Source organism: Portunus trituberculatus, chromosome 27 (genome assembly GCF_017591435.1).
Source record: "Portunus trituberculatus isolate SZX2019 chromosome 27, ASM1759143v1, whole genome shotgun sequence".
Taxonomy (NCBI): Eukaryota; Metazoa; Arthropoda; class Malacostraca; order Decapoda; family Portunidae; genus Portunus; species Portunus trituberculatus.
In genome coordinates this window covers 2,907,250-2,925,197 of record NC_059281.1, presented here as the reverse complement: position 1 = coordinate 2,925,197, position 17,948 = coordinate 2,907,250, and the positions used below count along the sequence as shown (strand labels likewise).

Here is a 17,948-nt window from a genome sequence, read left to right as displayed (position 1 = left end):
TATATATATATATATATATATATATATATATATATATATATATATATATATATATATATATATATATATATATATATATATATATATATATATATATATATATATATATATATATATATATATATATATATATATATATATATATATATATATATATATATATATATATATATATATATATATATATATATATATATATATATATATATATATATATATATATATATATATATATATATATATATATATATATATATATATATATATATATATATATATATATATATATATATATATATATATATATATATATATATATATATATATATATATATATATATATATATATATATATATATATATATATATATATATATATATATATATATATATATATATATATATATATATATATATATATATATATATATATATATATATATATATATATATATATATATATATATATATATATATATATATATATATATATATATATATATATATATATATATATATATATATATATATATATATATATATATATATATATATATATATATATATATATATATATATATATATATATATATATATATAGAGGCAACCCCCGCTTAACGAAGGAGTTGCGTTCCTTAAAAAACCTTCGTTAAGCAAAACTTAGTTAAGCGAACCGATTATAACAAGTTTAACCCCTGACTGGCAACCTGTGGAATGTAAACAAAGGGCGTATCATTGTATCACATACAAAACTTATGTACCACATTTCCATAAGGCTTTCCATTTTATCCATTGAAGAGTCACGAGTTCAGGTGGTTCTTTTAGCTTGCAAGGAAGATACGGTCTCACCAGCCTTCTTAATAGAGTCTGCTGACTTGAAAATGGTAGACAGTAGATGGAGTCAAGATGGTGGTGAGCAATGCTATTAGTTTTCTTGCCTCTCGTGTCTGTGAATAATATCCAGCTTCACTTCGAGAGTAAGAGACTTTCTGGTCTTCTTAGCAATGCTAGGCGACATTGCGTTATATGTTAGGTCCCAACCGTCTCTTAAAAGACTAAGTGGTAGGACTAGGGAGCCAACATCGACAACATAGTCAGCAAGGCGACACGAACGCAGCCCTACAAGCAGAGCGGACTTGACAGAAAGGCGGCAGGACAGCAACTGATTTATTAACAAATGGTAACCCAGGCATTGGCTCGCTATGCTGACGTCTCACTAAGTGACGTCAGTAGGCTGACGTGTCATCCTTTATATTATCAAAGAAATAAGCTATATAAACAAAGAAATAATGAATGTAACATGCAAAATATATATAGATTACAAAATCAATACAAACCTCACATTTAGCAACTAACAAACACAACTTAGAAATAGAATAATCCAGTACCCCACACCATACATTTTAGGACAAGTAAATATAAGTGTTTGAGATCCAACATCCTCCCCACCATAGGAGTATATTACATGACTCCTATTCTTTTAAGTTGCAAGAAGCATATTACAAGTTCATAGGCCATACCTTTCTGGGGCCTTTACTCTTCTACCCACTCGGGTATAAATATCAGAGCAGATCACTTCATCACCTTGTACATTATCTTCAACATTATGTGAAGCTACATCTTTCAAATCAACATTACAATCATTATCTTGTACTTCTAAATCATGTAATTTCTGTATAGGTCTGAGAATGACACCCTAGAAGTCTTGACTTTTACACTTCTGACAATGTTATCTTTACCAGGGTACACTTCTAATACTCTTCCAATAGGCCAAGACATTCTAGGAATGTTATCCTCTCTTATAAGAACCAAGGAACCCTTCCTGATTCTACAATTCTGAGTAAAACCTTTGACCGTTGGAGGCAAGTTCTTAATATAATGGTCACTCCAAATTTTCCAAAACTTCTCCAGCTGTTGAGTTCTGAGTTGTTCCCTGATCTTTAGGCTACATGGGAAGCTGTTCTCATCCCCTTCCACTTGGAACCCAGCAGTACGACCAATTAGAAAGTGTGATGGAGACAAAGGATTTTCATTAAGTTCCTCGCCAACAAAGGTCAATGGTCTTGAATTAATGCACGCTTCAATTTCATGTAATGTGGTCTCTAGTTCATTCCTAGACAGACACTTGACTCCAATGCTCTTTCTAAGGGACAACTTGACTGACCGTATCATACGCTCCCACCAGCCTCCCCACCATGGTGCACGGGCCAAGATAAACTTCCAGTTAGGTGCTACAGGGCCATATACCCGACTTAAAACTTGAGATGTTGCAAGAAATGTCTTGGCATTATCTGAGTAAAAAACTGAGGGAAGACCACGTCTAGACACAAACCGACGTATAGCCAACATACAGTCCTTCATTGACAATGAGTCTGTGAGTTCTATGTGAATAGCCCTGATTACTGCACAAGTAAAGAGTAACACATAAAATTTAGTACTAGGCATATCAACACAGAATAAGGGACCAGCAAAATCTAAGCCTGTGATAGAAAAAGGCGGTGAAGGTTTAACTCTTAACTCTGGAAGGGGGGCAACTGGTTGTTTACAAGCCTTGGAGTCATGTCTGCAGCAAACTACACACATCTTGCATATAGATTTAGCCATTCTTCGTAACCCTACAATCCAATAACAATTTCGTAAGGTAGAAACTAGAGTCAGGACACCTGCATGCTTAAGTAACTGGTGTTGGAATCTAACTAGTAATTTAGCAACATGACAATTAGGTATTATAATTGGATGTTTACTCTTGTAAGACAGCTCAGCGTGATCCAAGCGTCCCTTGACACGCATTAACCCATCTTCATCTAAAAAAGGGTCCAACTTCCTCAGTGTAGAACTTAATGGAAGAGATTTACCTTGTCTAAGAGCTTCATATTCCTTAAAGTAATGATCCCTTTGTACACTAATGAAAACTCTGATCTTAGCCTTACTTAATTCTTCATATGTCAAAGGACCCTTAGACTTATTATCCCCCCTCTTGCCATTGTTAATGAATCTCATCACCCATGCTACTGTATTGACCGTCTTACAAAACTCACTCCACCGGCTAAACTCAAACACGGGCTGAGATTCCCTAACAATGAAGCAAGCAGTCACTACTTCTTGACAATCTTCATTACATGGTGACTGTTGCTCCTGCAGGCTAAGAGGGTGAGATAACCACGCTGGACCGCTTAGCCACTGGTCACATGACATTAGCTGCTCGGCAGACACACCCCTAGAAATGAGATCGGCAGGATTAGATTTACCAGGACAGTGGTGCCAATTACTAGGACATGTTAGCTCTTGTATCTCTGAAACTCTATTTCTTACAAAGGTTTTCCATCTGTGACAATCTCCTTTGATCCAATTAAGAGCTACAGTTGAGTCTGTCCAACAGAAAATTGGCACTTCTAGTCTTAGGGCAGTCTTTACAAAGTTGACAAGCCTGGCACACATTACACTTGCCAGCAATTCAAGGCGAGGCAGAGAAATACTCTTAATTGGAGCTACACGCCCCCTAGACATGACAAAAGACACTCTGTATTTGCCAGAAGAATCCACAACTCTAAGGTAAACACACACCCCGTACCCCTTCTCAGAGGCATCTCCAAAGGCATGGAGCTCCATGCCAGTCAAAAACTTAAATGGGGTGCCAAGAAAATAGCACCTTTGCACATGCCAAGACTTAAATTTATCAACATCAGATAGCCAAACATGAAACTTGTGCAATAAGTCACTTGGAAGCACTTCATCCCACTCACTACCCACCCTCCAAACATCTTGAAACAGTATCTTAACAAACATTATGAAAGGGCTTATAAGACCAATGGGGTCAAATAGTCTAGCTATACAACTAAGAACAGCTCTCTTGGTAGGTGTGATGTCACTTATTGTAGTCAAATGTAACACATCATACATAAAGCAGTCATTTGATACCTCCCACTGCATACCCAACACCTTAATTGATTCCTTTTCTCCCAAATCTGACTCATTACCAAAACATTCCCTCAAATTCTTACTATTAGAAGTCCACTTAGCTAAGGTCATACCAGCACCAGCCAACACTGAACAAGCCTCTGTAAACTTAGCTTGCCCCTCCTCTACAGTATCTGCACCCGACAACCAATCATCCACATACAAATTACTTCTTAACTCTTGAACAACTTCTGACTCCTTACAGTTATTGAGATGATGTTTGATAGTGGCGTTGAGCAGAAAAGGGCTACTTTTGTTACCAAAGGGAACTCTGATAAACCTCATAGTACGGACTACATCATTACACATCCACAAGAACCTGTGCACATCCCGATCTTCCTCACGCACATTAATTTGAAGGAATGCCTTGGTAATATCAGCTGTTATTGCTACTTGCCATTTACGAAATCTCAATAGTACTTCAACGAGATCTGGATTCAGAGAGGGACCAGTCTCTAAACACTCATTTAAAGACAAACCGTTGTAGCTGGGTGCCGAGGCATCAAAGACTGGTCTCACCCTAGTAGAAGAGCTGTTCTCACGTATAACAGGACGATGGGGTAGGTAGTAAGTGGGATGAACACTCTCCATCTGAGAAGGGGGGACCTCTTCATATATTCCCTCCTCCTCGTACTGCCTCAGAACACCATCGTACTCCTCCTTGAGTTGTGGATTCTTCTGAAATTTACGGCATAGGTTAAACAGACGTTTCTCAGCAATCTTCACATTATCTTGTAGATCAGATTTAGCAAAATCTGATTTCCAAGGTAGTGCTACCTCATACCTTCCACCTACAAACTTTACACTGTCATTAAATTTCTGCTGCACAGAATCATTAGTACTAGATTTGGTCACTTCATTAGTAGATATACCCACTGAATCCAAATCCCAAAATTTATGTAACAGAGACTCAGACATATTACTAAAACACAATAACTGTGAACTTGTACCAAACACATTATCTGAACTACAAACACCAGATAGAACCCAACCGAAAACAGTTTCTTGTGCTACCAACCCTTCACCATTACTCACTTGGTTGGGAATCATGAATTTCCAACCGAAATCAACTCCAATCAATATGTCCACAGAAATTTGACGGTCTTGTTGGTAATCATCAGCTAGACACAAAGAGTTGAAAGCTTGAAGTTTATCTTTAGGTACACCAGGTCGCAGTAAGGGAGAACATATGATTGGTATTTCAGCAGCAACTAAAGAATGACTGGTACCCTTAATGTCTTCTAGGCTGATGCTATACATATTGCTCAAGTGATTCTTAGGATGTTTGCTACCAAAGGCAGAGTAAGATATAGGCTCTGAGCATAACCAGTTAGGCTTGATTTTCTTTACCAAGGAACTGCTAACATAAGAGTTATCCGAGCCTGGATCAAACAACACAGTAGCTTCAATACTCACTCCCTTATTAGTAAGTACTTTAACCTTAGCCGTTTGTAGCACACAACACTTTGAGCCAGAGTTAACTTTATCTTTCCTAGCCTTACAAGGTGCTACACCAACATGATTCATCAAGGCTGGTGATTCACTAGTGCCCTTACTCTCTTGCTTACACTCTTCATTCAATTCACCATTACTTTTCCCTTTCTGATCTCTGAGACAAAATACTGCATTATGATTTCCCCTGCACTTACTACACTTAGACTTACACCCTTTGGATATATGTCCCTTAGTAAGGCACCGAAAACACAAATCAGACAACCGAACCTTTTCTTCAAGTTCTGAATGAGTAAGTTTAACAATAGTAGGGCACTTCTCACCTTGATGGGGCTTACCACAAAATCCACACTTACAAACACCTGATGCTGCAGAGGTAACAAGGGCAGAGGCCGTACCAGGGGGAGATTTTCTCTTCTCCAAAGCTAACGCTCCACTCTTACCCTCATCACGGCGGCAGTCCTCTTTGTAGGAGTCTGACCTCTCCCTCCGCTCTATTTCCTTTTGGAGGAAGGTCATTAGCCATGATAGGTCGCTCTCGTGGCCTGAACCCTCCCGTGACCACTCCATGCGTATATCATGTGGAAGACGTGATAAAATTAGAGGGGTAAGCACAACACCATACTGGTCACCTTTCACTCCCAAAACTTCCAAAGAACGAACATGGGAGTTCAGCTGATCCTGTAGTTTCCATAGTGAGGCAGTGTATTTTGACCCATGACACTTAGTAAGTACGTTCATGTTCAGTAGTGCTTGAATGTGAGCAAAAATTATGCGCTCCGGCTTCCCAAACCTCTCTTTTAACATCTCGCGAGCAATGGGCTAATTAGCAGTAGTGAGAGCTAGGCCTTGTATGGTCCTCTTTGCCTCACCCTCTAAAGACGAGCGCAAATAGCCAAACTTACTAACAGTAGGAAGATTCGACTCATCCACTAAAGCTTCAAACTGTTCCCAAAACGTCTGCCACTCAAGCACTTCTCCACTGAACTTGGGTAATTCTATACGTGGAAGTCTAATGTTACTTAATCCAGATTCACTATGGGTACGCTCACCTTGACTCTTAGTGAGTTGAAGTAACTCCGCCAGTTTTTGGTTTGCTTGCATGCGTGGAACTCTAGCTCCATGTCGGTAACTGTCGGCGGCCTCTATATCTGCCTCCAGCTCAGTAGGTTTGTCGAGTTCCAGTTCCACGGCTGCCTGGGCATCATCCAAGGTGGCTAAACGCTGATCAAAGTCACTAACAGCGTCCTCCAGCTCTAACCTCGTCACATCAGGCCTCTGTAGCAGCTTAAACAAAGCCGTGGATGAACGAGTTAACCACCCCTTGGCAGCCGTCCGCTTCCACACCGCCAACTCCTTGCCTTCGTCTGACATGTTGTCGAAATTCCGGGACGAACTTCAGCTTCACAAACTTCCCGGGTCTGGGCACCATATGTTAGGTCCCAACCGTCTCTTAAAAGACCAAGTGGTAAAGAGCCAACATCGACAACATAGTCGGCAAGGCGACATGAATGCAGCCCTACAAGCAGAGCGGACTTGACAGAAAGGCGGCAGGACAGCAACTGATTTATTAACAAATGGTAACCCAGGCATTGGCTCGCTATGCTGACGTCTCACTAAGTGACGTCAGTAGGCTGACGTGTCATCCTTTATATTATCAAAGAAATAAGCTATATAAACAAAGAAATAATGAATGTAACATGCAAAATATATATAGATTACAAAATCAATACAAACCTCACATTTAGCAACTAACAAACACATCTTAGAAATAGAATAATCCAGTACCCCACACCATACATTTTAGGACAAGTAAATATAAGTGTTTGAGATCCAACAACACTCTTGCCAGGGGCGACGGTGTGGTGGAACTGAGGTGCTTAGAGTGTTATTGTATTCAAGCGTGAGGTGGGCGGTGTGGCGGATAACCACTAGTGACGCCTGGCGGCCAACAATAACAATAAACCCCGCGCTTTACGATTTATAAATTTTCAATTTTTTTAATCTTAAATTGCCTTATAGTGGACTGATGTAAGTGTGAGTTTGACGTAACTCGAGACTGACGTAACCCAGGACCTTACTCTATATATATATATATATATATGTATATATATATATATATATATATATATATATATATATATATATATATATATATATATATATATATATATATATATATATATATATGCACATTTACATCTGCTTATGAAGATGATATTAAGTTGAGATTATAGCATCAGTCCAATTAGCAAGAATATAAATTTTATTATAAAAGTTTTGGTTAGAAACCATTAATCTTAATTTGACTAAAAAATGACACTAGAAGAAAACGGTGTGTTCTGTCTGGCTCAAGACGACGGAAAGAATTTACAGAACAGTAAAAAAACCAATGGAACTCGTTGAAGATGACGTAAAAAGTGCTAGTGCGACGCCGCCTAGTGGGATCGAGGGATCGCTCGCGCGGTAGGTTTGAATATGCTTGGGGGCAGCTCCGGATAGTAGTGAATTCTGGATAGTGGCGATCTGGATACGCTGGCGACTGTATATATATATATATATATATATATATATATATATATATATATATATATATATATATATATATATATATATATATATATATATATATATATATATATATATATATATATATATATATATATATATATATATATATATATATATATATATATATATATATATATATATATATATATATATATATATATATATATATATATATATATATATATATATATATATATATATATATATATATATATATATATATATATATATATATATATATATATATATATATATATATATATATATATATATATATATATATATATATATATATATATATATATATATATATATATATATATATATATATATATATATATATATATATATATATATATATATATATATATATATATATATATATATATATATATATATATATATATATATATATATATATATATATATATATATATATATATATATATATATATATATATATATATATATATATATATATATATATATATATATATATATATATATATATATATATATATATATATATATATATATATATATATATATATATATATATATATATATATATATATATATATATATATATATATATATATATATATATATATATATATATATATATATATATATGTATATATATATATATATATATATATATATATATATATATATATATATATATATATATATATATATATATATATAAAGCATATAGGTAATCCCCCTTAACGAACGGGTTACGTTCCTAAAAAAACATTCGTTAAGTGAATTTTCGTTAAGCAAACCAATTATAACAAGTTTGACCCCTGACTTGAGCTTCCATTGAGAGTAAACAAACCGAGAGTGCATCATAGTACAGTAAAACGTTTAATGAAAGTAAAAATTATGAAGTTAAACATTTAAGCCGTTTAATATAAGACTAAGGCATTATATTCACATTAATATATATATGTAAGTAACTTTATAATGTTGATGATCTTAAATATATGAAGGGAGGGAGAGTGGAGCGGGAAAGACGCTAGCAGACAACCAGTGGAATGTAAACAAATGGCACATCATTGTACCGCATACAAAACTTATGTACCACATTTCCACAAAGCTTTCCATTTTATCCATTGTAGAGTCATGAGTTCAAGGTGGTTGTTTTAGCTTGCAAGGAAGATATTGTCTCACCAGCCTTCTTAATAGAGTCTGCTGACTTGAAAATAGTAGAGACAGTAGATGGAGTCAAGCCACGGTGGCGAGCAATGCTTTTAGTTTTCTCGCCTCTCGTGTCTGTGAATACTATCCAGCTTCACTTTGTGAGTAAGAGACTTCTTGGTCTTAGCAATGCTAGGTGACATTGCAGGGCTGGTTACAGGGCATTTTGGTGGTATGTTGAGGGAGGGAAGATGAGCTGCTGCGTCTCCGCCAGTTTTTCTTGCCCCTCTAACTGCTAACTGTACAAGGGCCTTATCTGTCCTTGTATGGAGTACTCATCACATGTTTTTTTGGGAGGGGTTTCTGGTCACACAGCTGTATTAGATAGCGTAGAATCAAAAGCTTTTCGTCTCATTAACTCCCCTCCTCTGGCTGACTGTCTTTAACCTCTTTTTCACTGCCGAAATGTTGCATCCCTTACTATCTTTTATCACTATTTTCATGCTAACTGCTCTTTTGATCTTGCTAACTGCATGCCTCTCCTCCTCCTGCAGCCTTGCTGCACAAGGCTTTCTTCTTGTTCTCATTCCTATTTTCTCCAACTCTAATACAAGAGTTAGCCAGTACACTAAATCATTCATACTGTATTTCCATCTTCCTACAGTTTCAAGACATTTGTCCCTGAACTTTGGCTAATTCTTCACCAATTTTGAAGGGAAGTAAGATTTGAAGTGGGTCTTTTATTTTTTATATATTTTGTTGCCCTTGGTTTGCATTAAAAAAAAAAAAAAAAAAAAAAAATCCTCTCAATCACTGAGTGTGAGCAGCCAGCAGTAATAGAGTCAGACTAGCATTCTAGACATATGATGATGCACAATGAGTTAATCCAAGTAGGCACTGAAAATCCTTGTTTTTATCTCCGTGTTATTTATAATTGAATGTGAGCTAATGAGTTTGTTGCCATGGGCAGTTGTGGGTTAAGCTGTCCTTATTTGTTTGAGGAGTTATCTATTTGTTTTTGTTTGCTATAATATTTCTTAGTTTGACTTCATCATCATCTTTTATTTAAAGTTCTAGATTTTGTATGTGGAGTGGTGGATGTTGTGTAAGTTTCTTCCACTTTTTGCAGTTATATAGAATTGCTTATTTGATGTTTATTTATTCTTACATTTTTTTCATTACACTTTTCCCTTCCAACTGCTTCCAGCTCTAACCCTTTTGAGTTTTCATTGCCACTTATCAACGTATGTCTGTTTCTTCTTCCCTTAAATAATTCATAAATGTCTAAGTGAAACTTTAATAAATAGTCAGAACATGAACCTTATCTGTTCACTGACTAGACTATCATCACTACAGTCACATTCTCCATCCTGACAATATCACATCTCCCTCAGGTGGTGCCACGGTTTGCCTCCAAGGTGAACCGGACCCACTTGCTGTACCGGCGGCAGCAGCAGGCGATGGCCTCAGGAGACAGCAGCATCTGGGGCACCCTGAGGCAGCTGGAGGAGAAGTGTGTGCAGGAGACTGAGACGGTTCTGGAGAGCTTTGACCCTGAGAGGCTATCAGAGATGGATGACCTTCTCAAGGATTGCATTGATTCTGAGCTCAAGTTTTACAAGTAATTGGAAAGTGTTCTTTGGGCATTGCCGGCAGCCTAGCCTAGAGACGAGGGTTTTCTCTGGGCCTTCCTCATTTCCGTTCCCCTCCCATATTCCAACTTCTCCCAAATCCTTTTTCTCCTCGGGCTCCCTCGTCTCCGCTCATTCCTGAGGCACCGGCAGTTCATAGTAATAAGTAGTGTTGTCATTGGCAGTTTGGTAAGGCATAGTTTTTTTTTTTTTTTCTGTTTCTTTTATGAGGACAATTCCTCATCAGTAGAGAGCATTTCCAGTGGGCGCCCGGCTGCCATTACCACGCTAGTTTTGTTTTTCGGCAGACTAGAAATTGAAGATAAACTCTTGTCATTGAGTACTTACTGCCTTATCCCAATATCCCCAACACCACATTCTGTAACCCTCCCTTTCTCCCCACTCCTGACCACCATGAGTTCTTCCAGCATATTCCTGAGCATTTTCTTGAGTGTTCCAGCAGTAAACCCATTTTTTATACTACTGTGCTTAGTGATGTAAGGACTCTTGAGCAGACCAGACTTGCTTAGGGATGAATCACAGTCAAGGGGCCATGTGGCAAGACTGTCTCACTGAGGTTATATCAGAAATTGGCTGCAAACACTCCACCAAATTAATCATGGAGGCAGTAGAGACTTTACACATTAGTTGATTAACTTAAAAGGGAAAAAATATGTAGGAGCTCTCTGAAAAATGATCTGCGGTACTTATGTAGAAAAAGGGAACCATGGCAGTTGAATTGTAGTGAATGTGAGGAAAAGGATAAGCAGTCAGATTGTCAGCTCCAGTTCATGCTCCTTCTGTATGGTAGCTGAAGAGTAAGGAGTAACCTCTAGGGAGCATGATAGAGGCAAGAACGAGCAGTGTCTCTGTAAAGAATGCAGGGTGAAAGATAATTAAGGCTGCCTCTGCTTATTTTCTTGTGATGCTTAGGAAATAATTCAGTGAATTGCTGTGTGTATTAAACCTATGTATGTGTCTGGAGAATGTTTAGGTGAGTGAGCTCTTGACTCACTCTTGATAGCTGAGAAGGAATTTGAATTTTTTATGTTTTTGTATATTTGTTTCTTTATGTGATGTGAGCTGAATGATCTTGAAAGTTTATTCTTGCTTATTTGTGATGATTGAAGAAAAGAACTTGTGTAATTTGTAATTTTGTTCAATTTCTTACTACTGTGCTTACTTTGGGAATTTATTAATGAATAATGTAAAAATTGTGATATCTACTTGTTTACTTTTGATGATCTAGAAGCAAATTATTGATGCATTATTTGTCATTACTATACCTTTCTTTGTATTTGTTTAACTTGTTTGCATAATTTTTGGGACATGGATGATCTTGAAACTATCTTCCTATTACCTCTTTTGTGCTTAAGAAGAAAGAATTTTGAGAATTATTTGGCTTTTTTTTTTATATATTTTCTTTATTTTTTTTTAGATGTGTGTATACCAGACAAGAGACATAAGGAGAAAGACTCAAGTTCAAGTTGATCTTACTCATATCCTGAGTGAATATTTCTCTTGTTTTCCTTTATGTTACTTTGTCAGCTGGATCTTAACACAAATGAATTCCCTGCCTCATTTTGATAGCTATGATGAGAAAACTCCCAGTGACTTACCCTTGGTGATTCAATGATTGGGATGGAGAAATGTTGCATTGGTTAACTTTGTCATGACTGGATGACTAGCATGAAGGAGGATTGTGAAAATTAATTTAGTCATGATTGGCATTTTTACAGATGCTCCAGCTCACTTGTATCATTAAGCACTTCTGTGCACCTCAACTCTACCCAAGTTCTAGCCATAGATTTTCCTCTCCCAAAAATTGAATCCAGAATAATTTCTTCCCATGACAAATTCTTCCTGCTCAGGCTAACATGGGAACAGTTTTTTGTGATGGACTATTTTGTATGGGAAACTTTACTTGTTTGGAACTATTGGTAAACAGAATAGAGATACTCACAAGACATTGGTCCATAAGATAAGAATGAACTGATGAGGTTGCAAGGTGCATGGGTTGGAATGATCTTGGAGTTAAAAACTACTTATATAGTATTATAGTTACATTTTAATCTATATAAAAAGACATTGGGAACTCTATGGGTGATAATGCATGACCAAAGAATATTATAGAGTCAGCCTGTTGCTGCTGACAACCATGATTCCTCTAATGAGGATCTTTTTGGTGTGATCTAGTGACATGCTTGAGGGGAGAGGTTGGAAAGATGGTAATGGATTCCTCACTGATTTGAATGATCCATAGAAAAGCATTATGTATGATGGTTCAAAGAGAGATGCTAAACAACTGGCTATTAATTCATGATGATTTAAAAGACAGAGGGAAATAAGTTAGTAATTTAGCTAATATGTTGGTACTATTATGGTTTCATTCATTTGTCATATCTTTGTGTCATTCATCAGGTGTGTGCATCTCTTAACCCGTGCGAGAGTGAGATGTAAGTCTGCTATACTGTTGAAGTTTTGTTACCAGTATTTAGAATGGCAGTTGTTTTCAAATTATCAAATTGGATAAAATGTACATGTGTCTGGCATTCATGTATTCTTTGTTGTTGGAGAACAATGATAAAAGAGTGATTAATGCACAATTTGGAGTTCACAGTGTGAGCGATGAAATACACTGGTATTAAGTTTCTATGTAAGGTGAGATGAATGAGTTCATACATTAGTCAAGTGTTATATCTGTCAACTTTGACCAACAATGGTGGATGTGAAAAATATTAGCAATGTGGAGGTAATGATAGTTTTAGTTAGACATTTTTAATTTTTAAAATCTAATCAGCAGTAGACATGGAAAATATTGCATGAAATCATAGAGCTTTGATAAACTGTCATAGTAGTGTTTGCTTGTCTGGACATGAAAAGTGTAAAGTATATCAAGTAAAATTACATTAGATTAGTGTGTAGCTTACAGTCTTTTTTATTTATACATAAGGAGTTGGCTTTGGGTTGATAGGAACACTAAGGGAATGTCAAAATCAGTTTCCAAATCCAAGTAGATGCTATAATTTGAATTAATTTATTTTTATATGAATAAGGAAAGAGCAAGACAAGGTGTAAAGATGAATTGTTAGAGGTCATGTTAATGGGGCTGCTTTTATAGTGCTGAGGAATGCTGGACAGGCAGGTATGTATTGATTAACCCTAACTGTCACTTTTAGGTCCCCTGTGTCCCTCCTTCCATAATAGAGTGATCCTCACACAAGCACAGCCCTAGGAGAGGCAGAGAGCAGGGAACATGTAATTTGTTATGCTGAGTGCCAATCCTGAACCCATTAGTGTTGATAGGAAGGAAGATTTTAGATATTTGAATCCACTTGAACACATTCATTGTGCAGTTGTGATAATGTTTTGTAGAGCAGCAACCAATCACTTCACAAGAGAGCAGCTGGTAAAAATATTGGATGATTGTGGTGGATGCAAACATCTCTCATTGAGATGCATATTGGCTAGACAGCTCAGGATGGTGGTATTTCTGGCAAATTATAAAAGTATTGCTACTATTATATAAGTGTTGGGTACTTAAGAACGAGTAGGGAAACATTATTTGAAAGTATTCAAAGAGTAACATTGTACTGAGAGAATGTTTGCTCATCAGTGATCCTGTATGTTAAAGAATCATTGCCAATGTAAGGAAACATTACCAAAAAATATTTGTTTAATATTGATTTATGAGTGCAGGCAAGATCTGTAATAAAGGTATTTACAGAATGAAATAACCTTATCAGTAAATCTTCATAAACGTTAGGGAACTATGAAAAAGTATTCAGCGTAACATTATGGTCTGAGAGATGGTCTCTGTATGATTAAAAGTACCTAGTGAAATTACCCTTGTGAATATAGGTAGGGGTTCTCAGAAGGAGCCTTTATACATGTAGAAGTGTGCACTGTTTTAAGGGACCTCTAGAAGTGTAAGGGTTGTTTTGTAACGACTTTATAGCAACAGTCTGGCACTTGACCTTCCTCCTTCTCTCCCTTACTCCCACACTTTGTCACTTCTTCCTTCCCTCCTTCTTTCCTTTGTTCCAGTGAGTAGAAACCAAAGACTTGGGTGATATTGTACTATTAAGACTGCATTTTTGTATTAGGCTTATTGTTCATTTCATTCATTTAGCTACATACCATCTGTACTTGTTACTCCACGTATATCTTTTCCCTGCTTCAGGCTTCCTGCTTGTTTCTTGCTGTTCCAGTTGGAAAAGATGCATAGTAGGTATGTATTGCAATGTTTATAAAGGGAGAAAATTAAAAGTGGAAAAGGGAAAATATTAAACACACTGCTTTGCCTGGCGTAATTTTAAACATAAATGCGTAAATCATTGCACCCCCCCTCACGGCTATCACCAAGAATTTGTAATGTAGTCGTAAATTTTGTGCTTGTTTCTCTTAATTACATAGAATATGATAAATACAATTACAACAATAAAAAAGAAAAGAAAGAATGAATAACTGAAGATGATGATATCTGCAATATCTGTATATTATTAGCATTACGGCAACACATTATTGTCTCGTAAACTACATCAAGGTGGTGGGGTAGTGCTTTATCTGGCACAACTATACTTTCTCTCTCTCTCTCTCTCTCTCTCTCTCTCTCTCTCTCTCTCTCTCTCTCTCTCTCTCTCTCTCTCTCTCATACACACACACACACACACACACACACAAAAAAAATAAATTAAAAGAAAATAAGAAAACCCTCAACAATGGGATACTTTGCAAATGTTCTCTGTATTTTGTACTTTTATGTCATCATTATGTTAATGACATTCTGAGAGGCAGGTGTAACTAAGTTTTGGAGGTGGAAATGAATTAGGTCTTATGAGAGTATGAGAATTTAAGTGTCTTATCATGTTAGTACATGTACATTCTTTCACCCTTCTTAAACCTGCACTGAATGTAATGCTGGAATTGCATTTTGGTTTCCTGTATCAGAATGTGTGGTTTGAATCAAGTCTTGGAATTAGTTTTGATATCAGATTTTTTAGGGGTAATTTGAGTCAATAAGGAATATTCACATGGATCAAATTGCTACAAAAAGTTCTTGACTTTTGATTACATTTGGTCTAATTACAACTTTTCTTGGATGAATAATGAGCTGATGAATTTTTTTTTGTCACGTTTAATTCTTATGGTGATAGTGCATCAGGACTCCTTATCAAGTGTGGCTAAAACTGCATGTGTTTGATATTAAGTTATTTGATTAGAATGGATTTTAGAATGAGGTTAGTATGCTAGTGCAGAGATTTGAAGTTATGGTTCAAGTACACCTGATGCAAGACATGTCATTCACATAATATAATCCATATCCGTGGTTTAGGATTGATTCCTTTAAAAAAAGTTGTCTCATGGAAAATGAATATGTATGCATGTATGCTCCATAAGATAATCATTGCATGAATTCACAGCATATTTTTGTATCCACTGTACTTTGTTTGTAATTTTCAATTATGTATTCAGGATTTTGGTCTTGTGAAAGTTAGGCACATAAGCACATTGAGAAATAACAAATGCATGATGTCACCATGTTTATTGATTTATGTATTGATTACATTGTATGAGTGAAGCACCAAGCTAATAATTGACTACATGTGACAATGAACAGTACCTATTCTTCTCTTGGAATGCTAATAACAAAGTACTAAAAGCTTAATTTGACTAACCATAAATGATTCTATTTCACAATATAATACAGCCACTGAACACTGAATTAATCCATCGCTCCAGTTCATGTATATGTGATTCTTCCAAAGTTAAGGAGAAAATTTAATGCGCTTTATTATTATTACTATTATTATTATTATTTGGTAAGGTATATCAGTTGAAGAATTAAGACATGAAACTTCACTGGTTCACTATGTACTGTATTTTACAACATATAGTACATTATATACTTATGTACTTGTTACTTACACACCACCCACAGCTCACCAGGCAATGTATTATGAGCTGCTAATGCTGAATTACACTCTGACAGTGGTTTTTGGAGTCTGTTACCATCGTTATTATTGTTATTTTGCTAAACTGCAATTTTTTTTATTATGTGGTCTCTCTCTCTCTCTCTTTTTCCAGTGACACACACACACACACACACACACACTGTGTAATCACAGCACGCTGCCTGGTCACAAACAAGTTAATTCAAGCAGAAGTTTAAGGTAACTATGAAATTCACCAGTGTACCATTCACGAATATTTCCACAGCAAGTTTTGATTACCATTGTCACCCTTTTGGAAAAGTCACTTACATGCTGAAGAAAATGCTGTTATTAAAAGGAAGTATTTCCCCACATAAGTACTCCATATTTTTCAGGTACAACCTCCATATAAGTACCAATTGCACCATATCACTTAAGAGAAAAATTGAAATAAAAAGAAATCCATAGAATGTTTAGTTTTTTATTGCACCTTAAAATTGAAAGTTGATCATACTGTGAGGGAAAGCTGTTCTCTTGTAAACACTATTTTTAAAGGCCACAGATGACTTAAGTTCCAATGGTCTTTTTTTTTTTTTTTTTCATCAGTGGCCCCATTTGCTATGTGGTTATCTCTCTCTCTCTCTCTCTCTCTCTCTCTCTCTCTCTCTTTATCATGGTTTGGTAACACTGCATGAGGTACGTATTTGGCACTTTTTGCTTTGGTAACAATGCTAATCTAAGGCACATAGGATTATTATTGAAGTGTTTGTGTGTGTGTGTGTGTGCGTGTCACAAATATTATTAGTTGGATTCTTATATTTTCTTTTATGTACATGATAGAAAATATTTGCTAAACTCACTCTCACACTCACACACACACACACACACATACATGTCAAAGAGGATGTGAATGAAACACAACCTTGAAAAGACTACATGCTTTGTCTTAGCCTTACACAAGTACTCATGTTTTGTAGCAATCATTTCCTAGACTGAAAACATTGATGATATCATGTAGCTACCTACTTAAGAGAGCAGAAGCAATACATACAAGCAAGGCAAAAATGTCTATTGTGTGTAATAGTAATGATAAACTGGATATGGAGACTGTATGCTTTGGTATATATTGCTAGGTACATATGCATGTACAAATAGTTAAAATGAATTAATATAACTATTCAAATACAGTCAATCCTCGGCTATAGCAACTTCAGCTATCGCGTTTTATTGCTATCATGCACCCATGAAAAGCTGCTAAAAT

The 17,948-nt window shown here is 35.8% G+C and overlaps 1 protein-coding gene across 1 annotated transcript in view; it reads left to right on the top strand.

Annotated features, from left to right (window-relative positions):
- Positions 1-17,157, top strand: part of LOC123509846 (secernin-3-like) — a 100,141-nt gene extending 82,984 nt beyond the window's left edge. Inside the window, 1 exon segment of the mRNA XM_045264423.1 lies at positions 10,518-17,157. Within this exon segment, the coding sequence (XP_045120358.1) occupies positions 10,518-10,748 (231 nt within the window). The 3' untranslated portion in view covers positions 10,749-17,157.
- Positions 17,158-17,948: the final 791 nt, after the last annotated feature.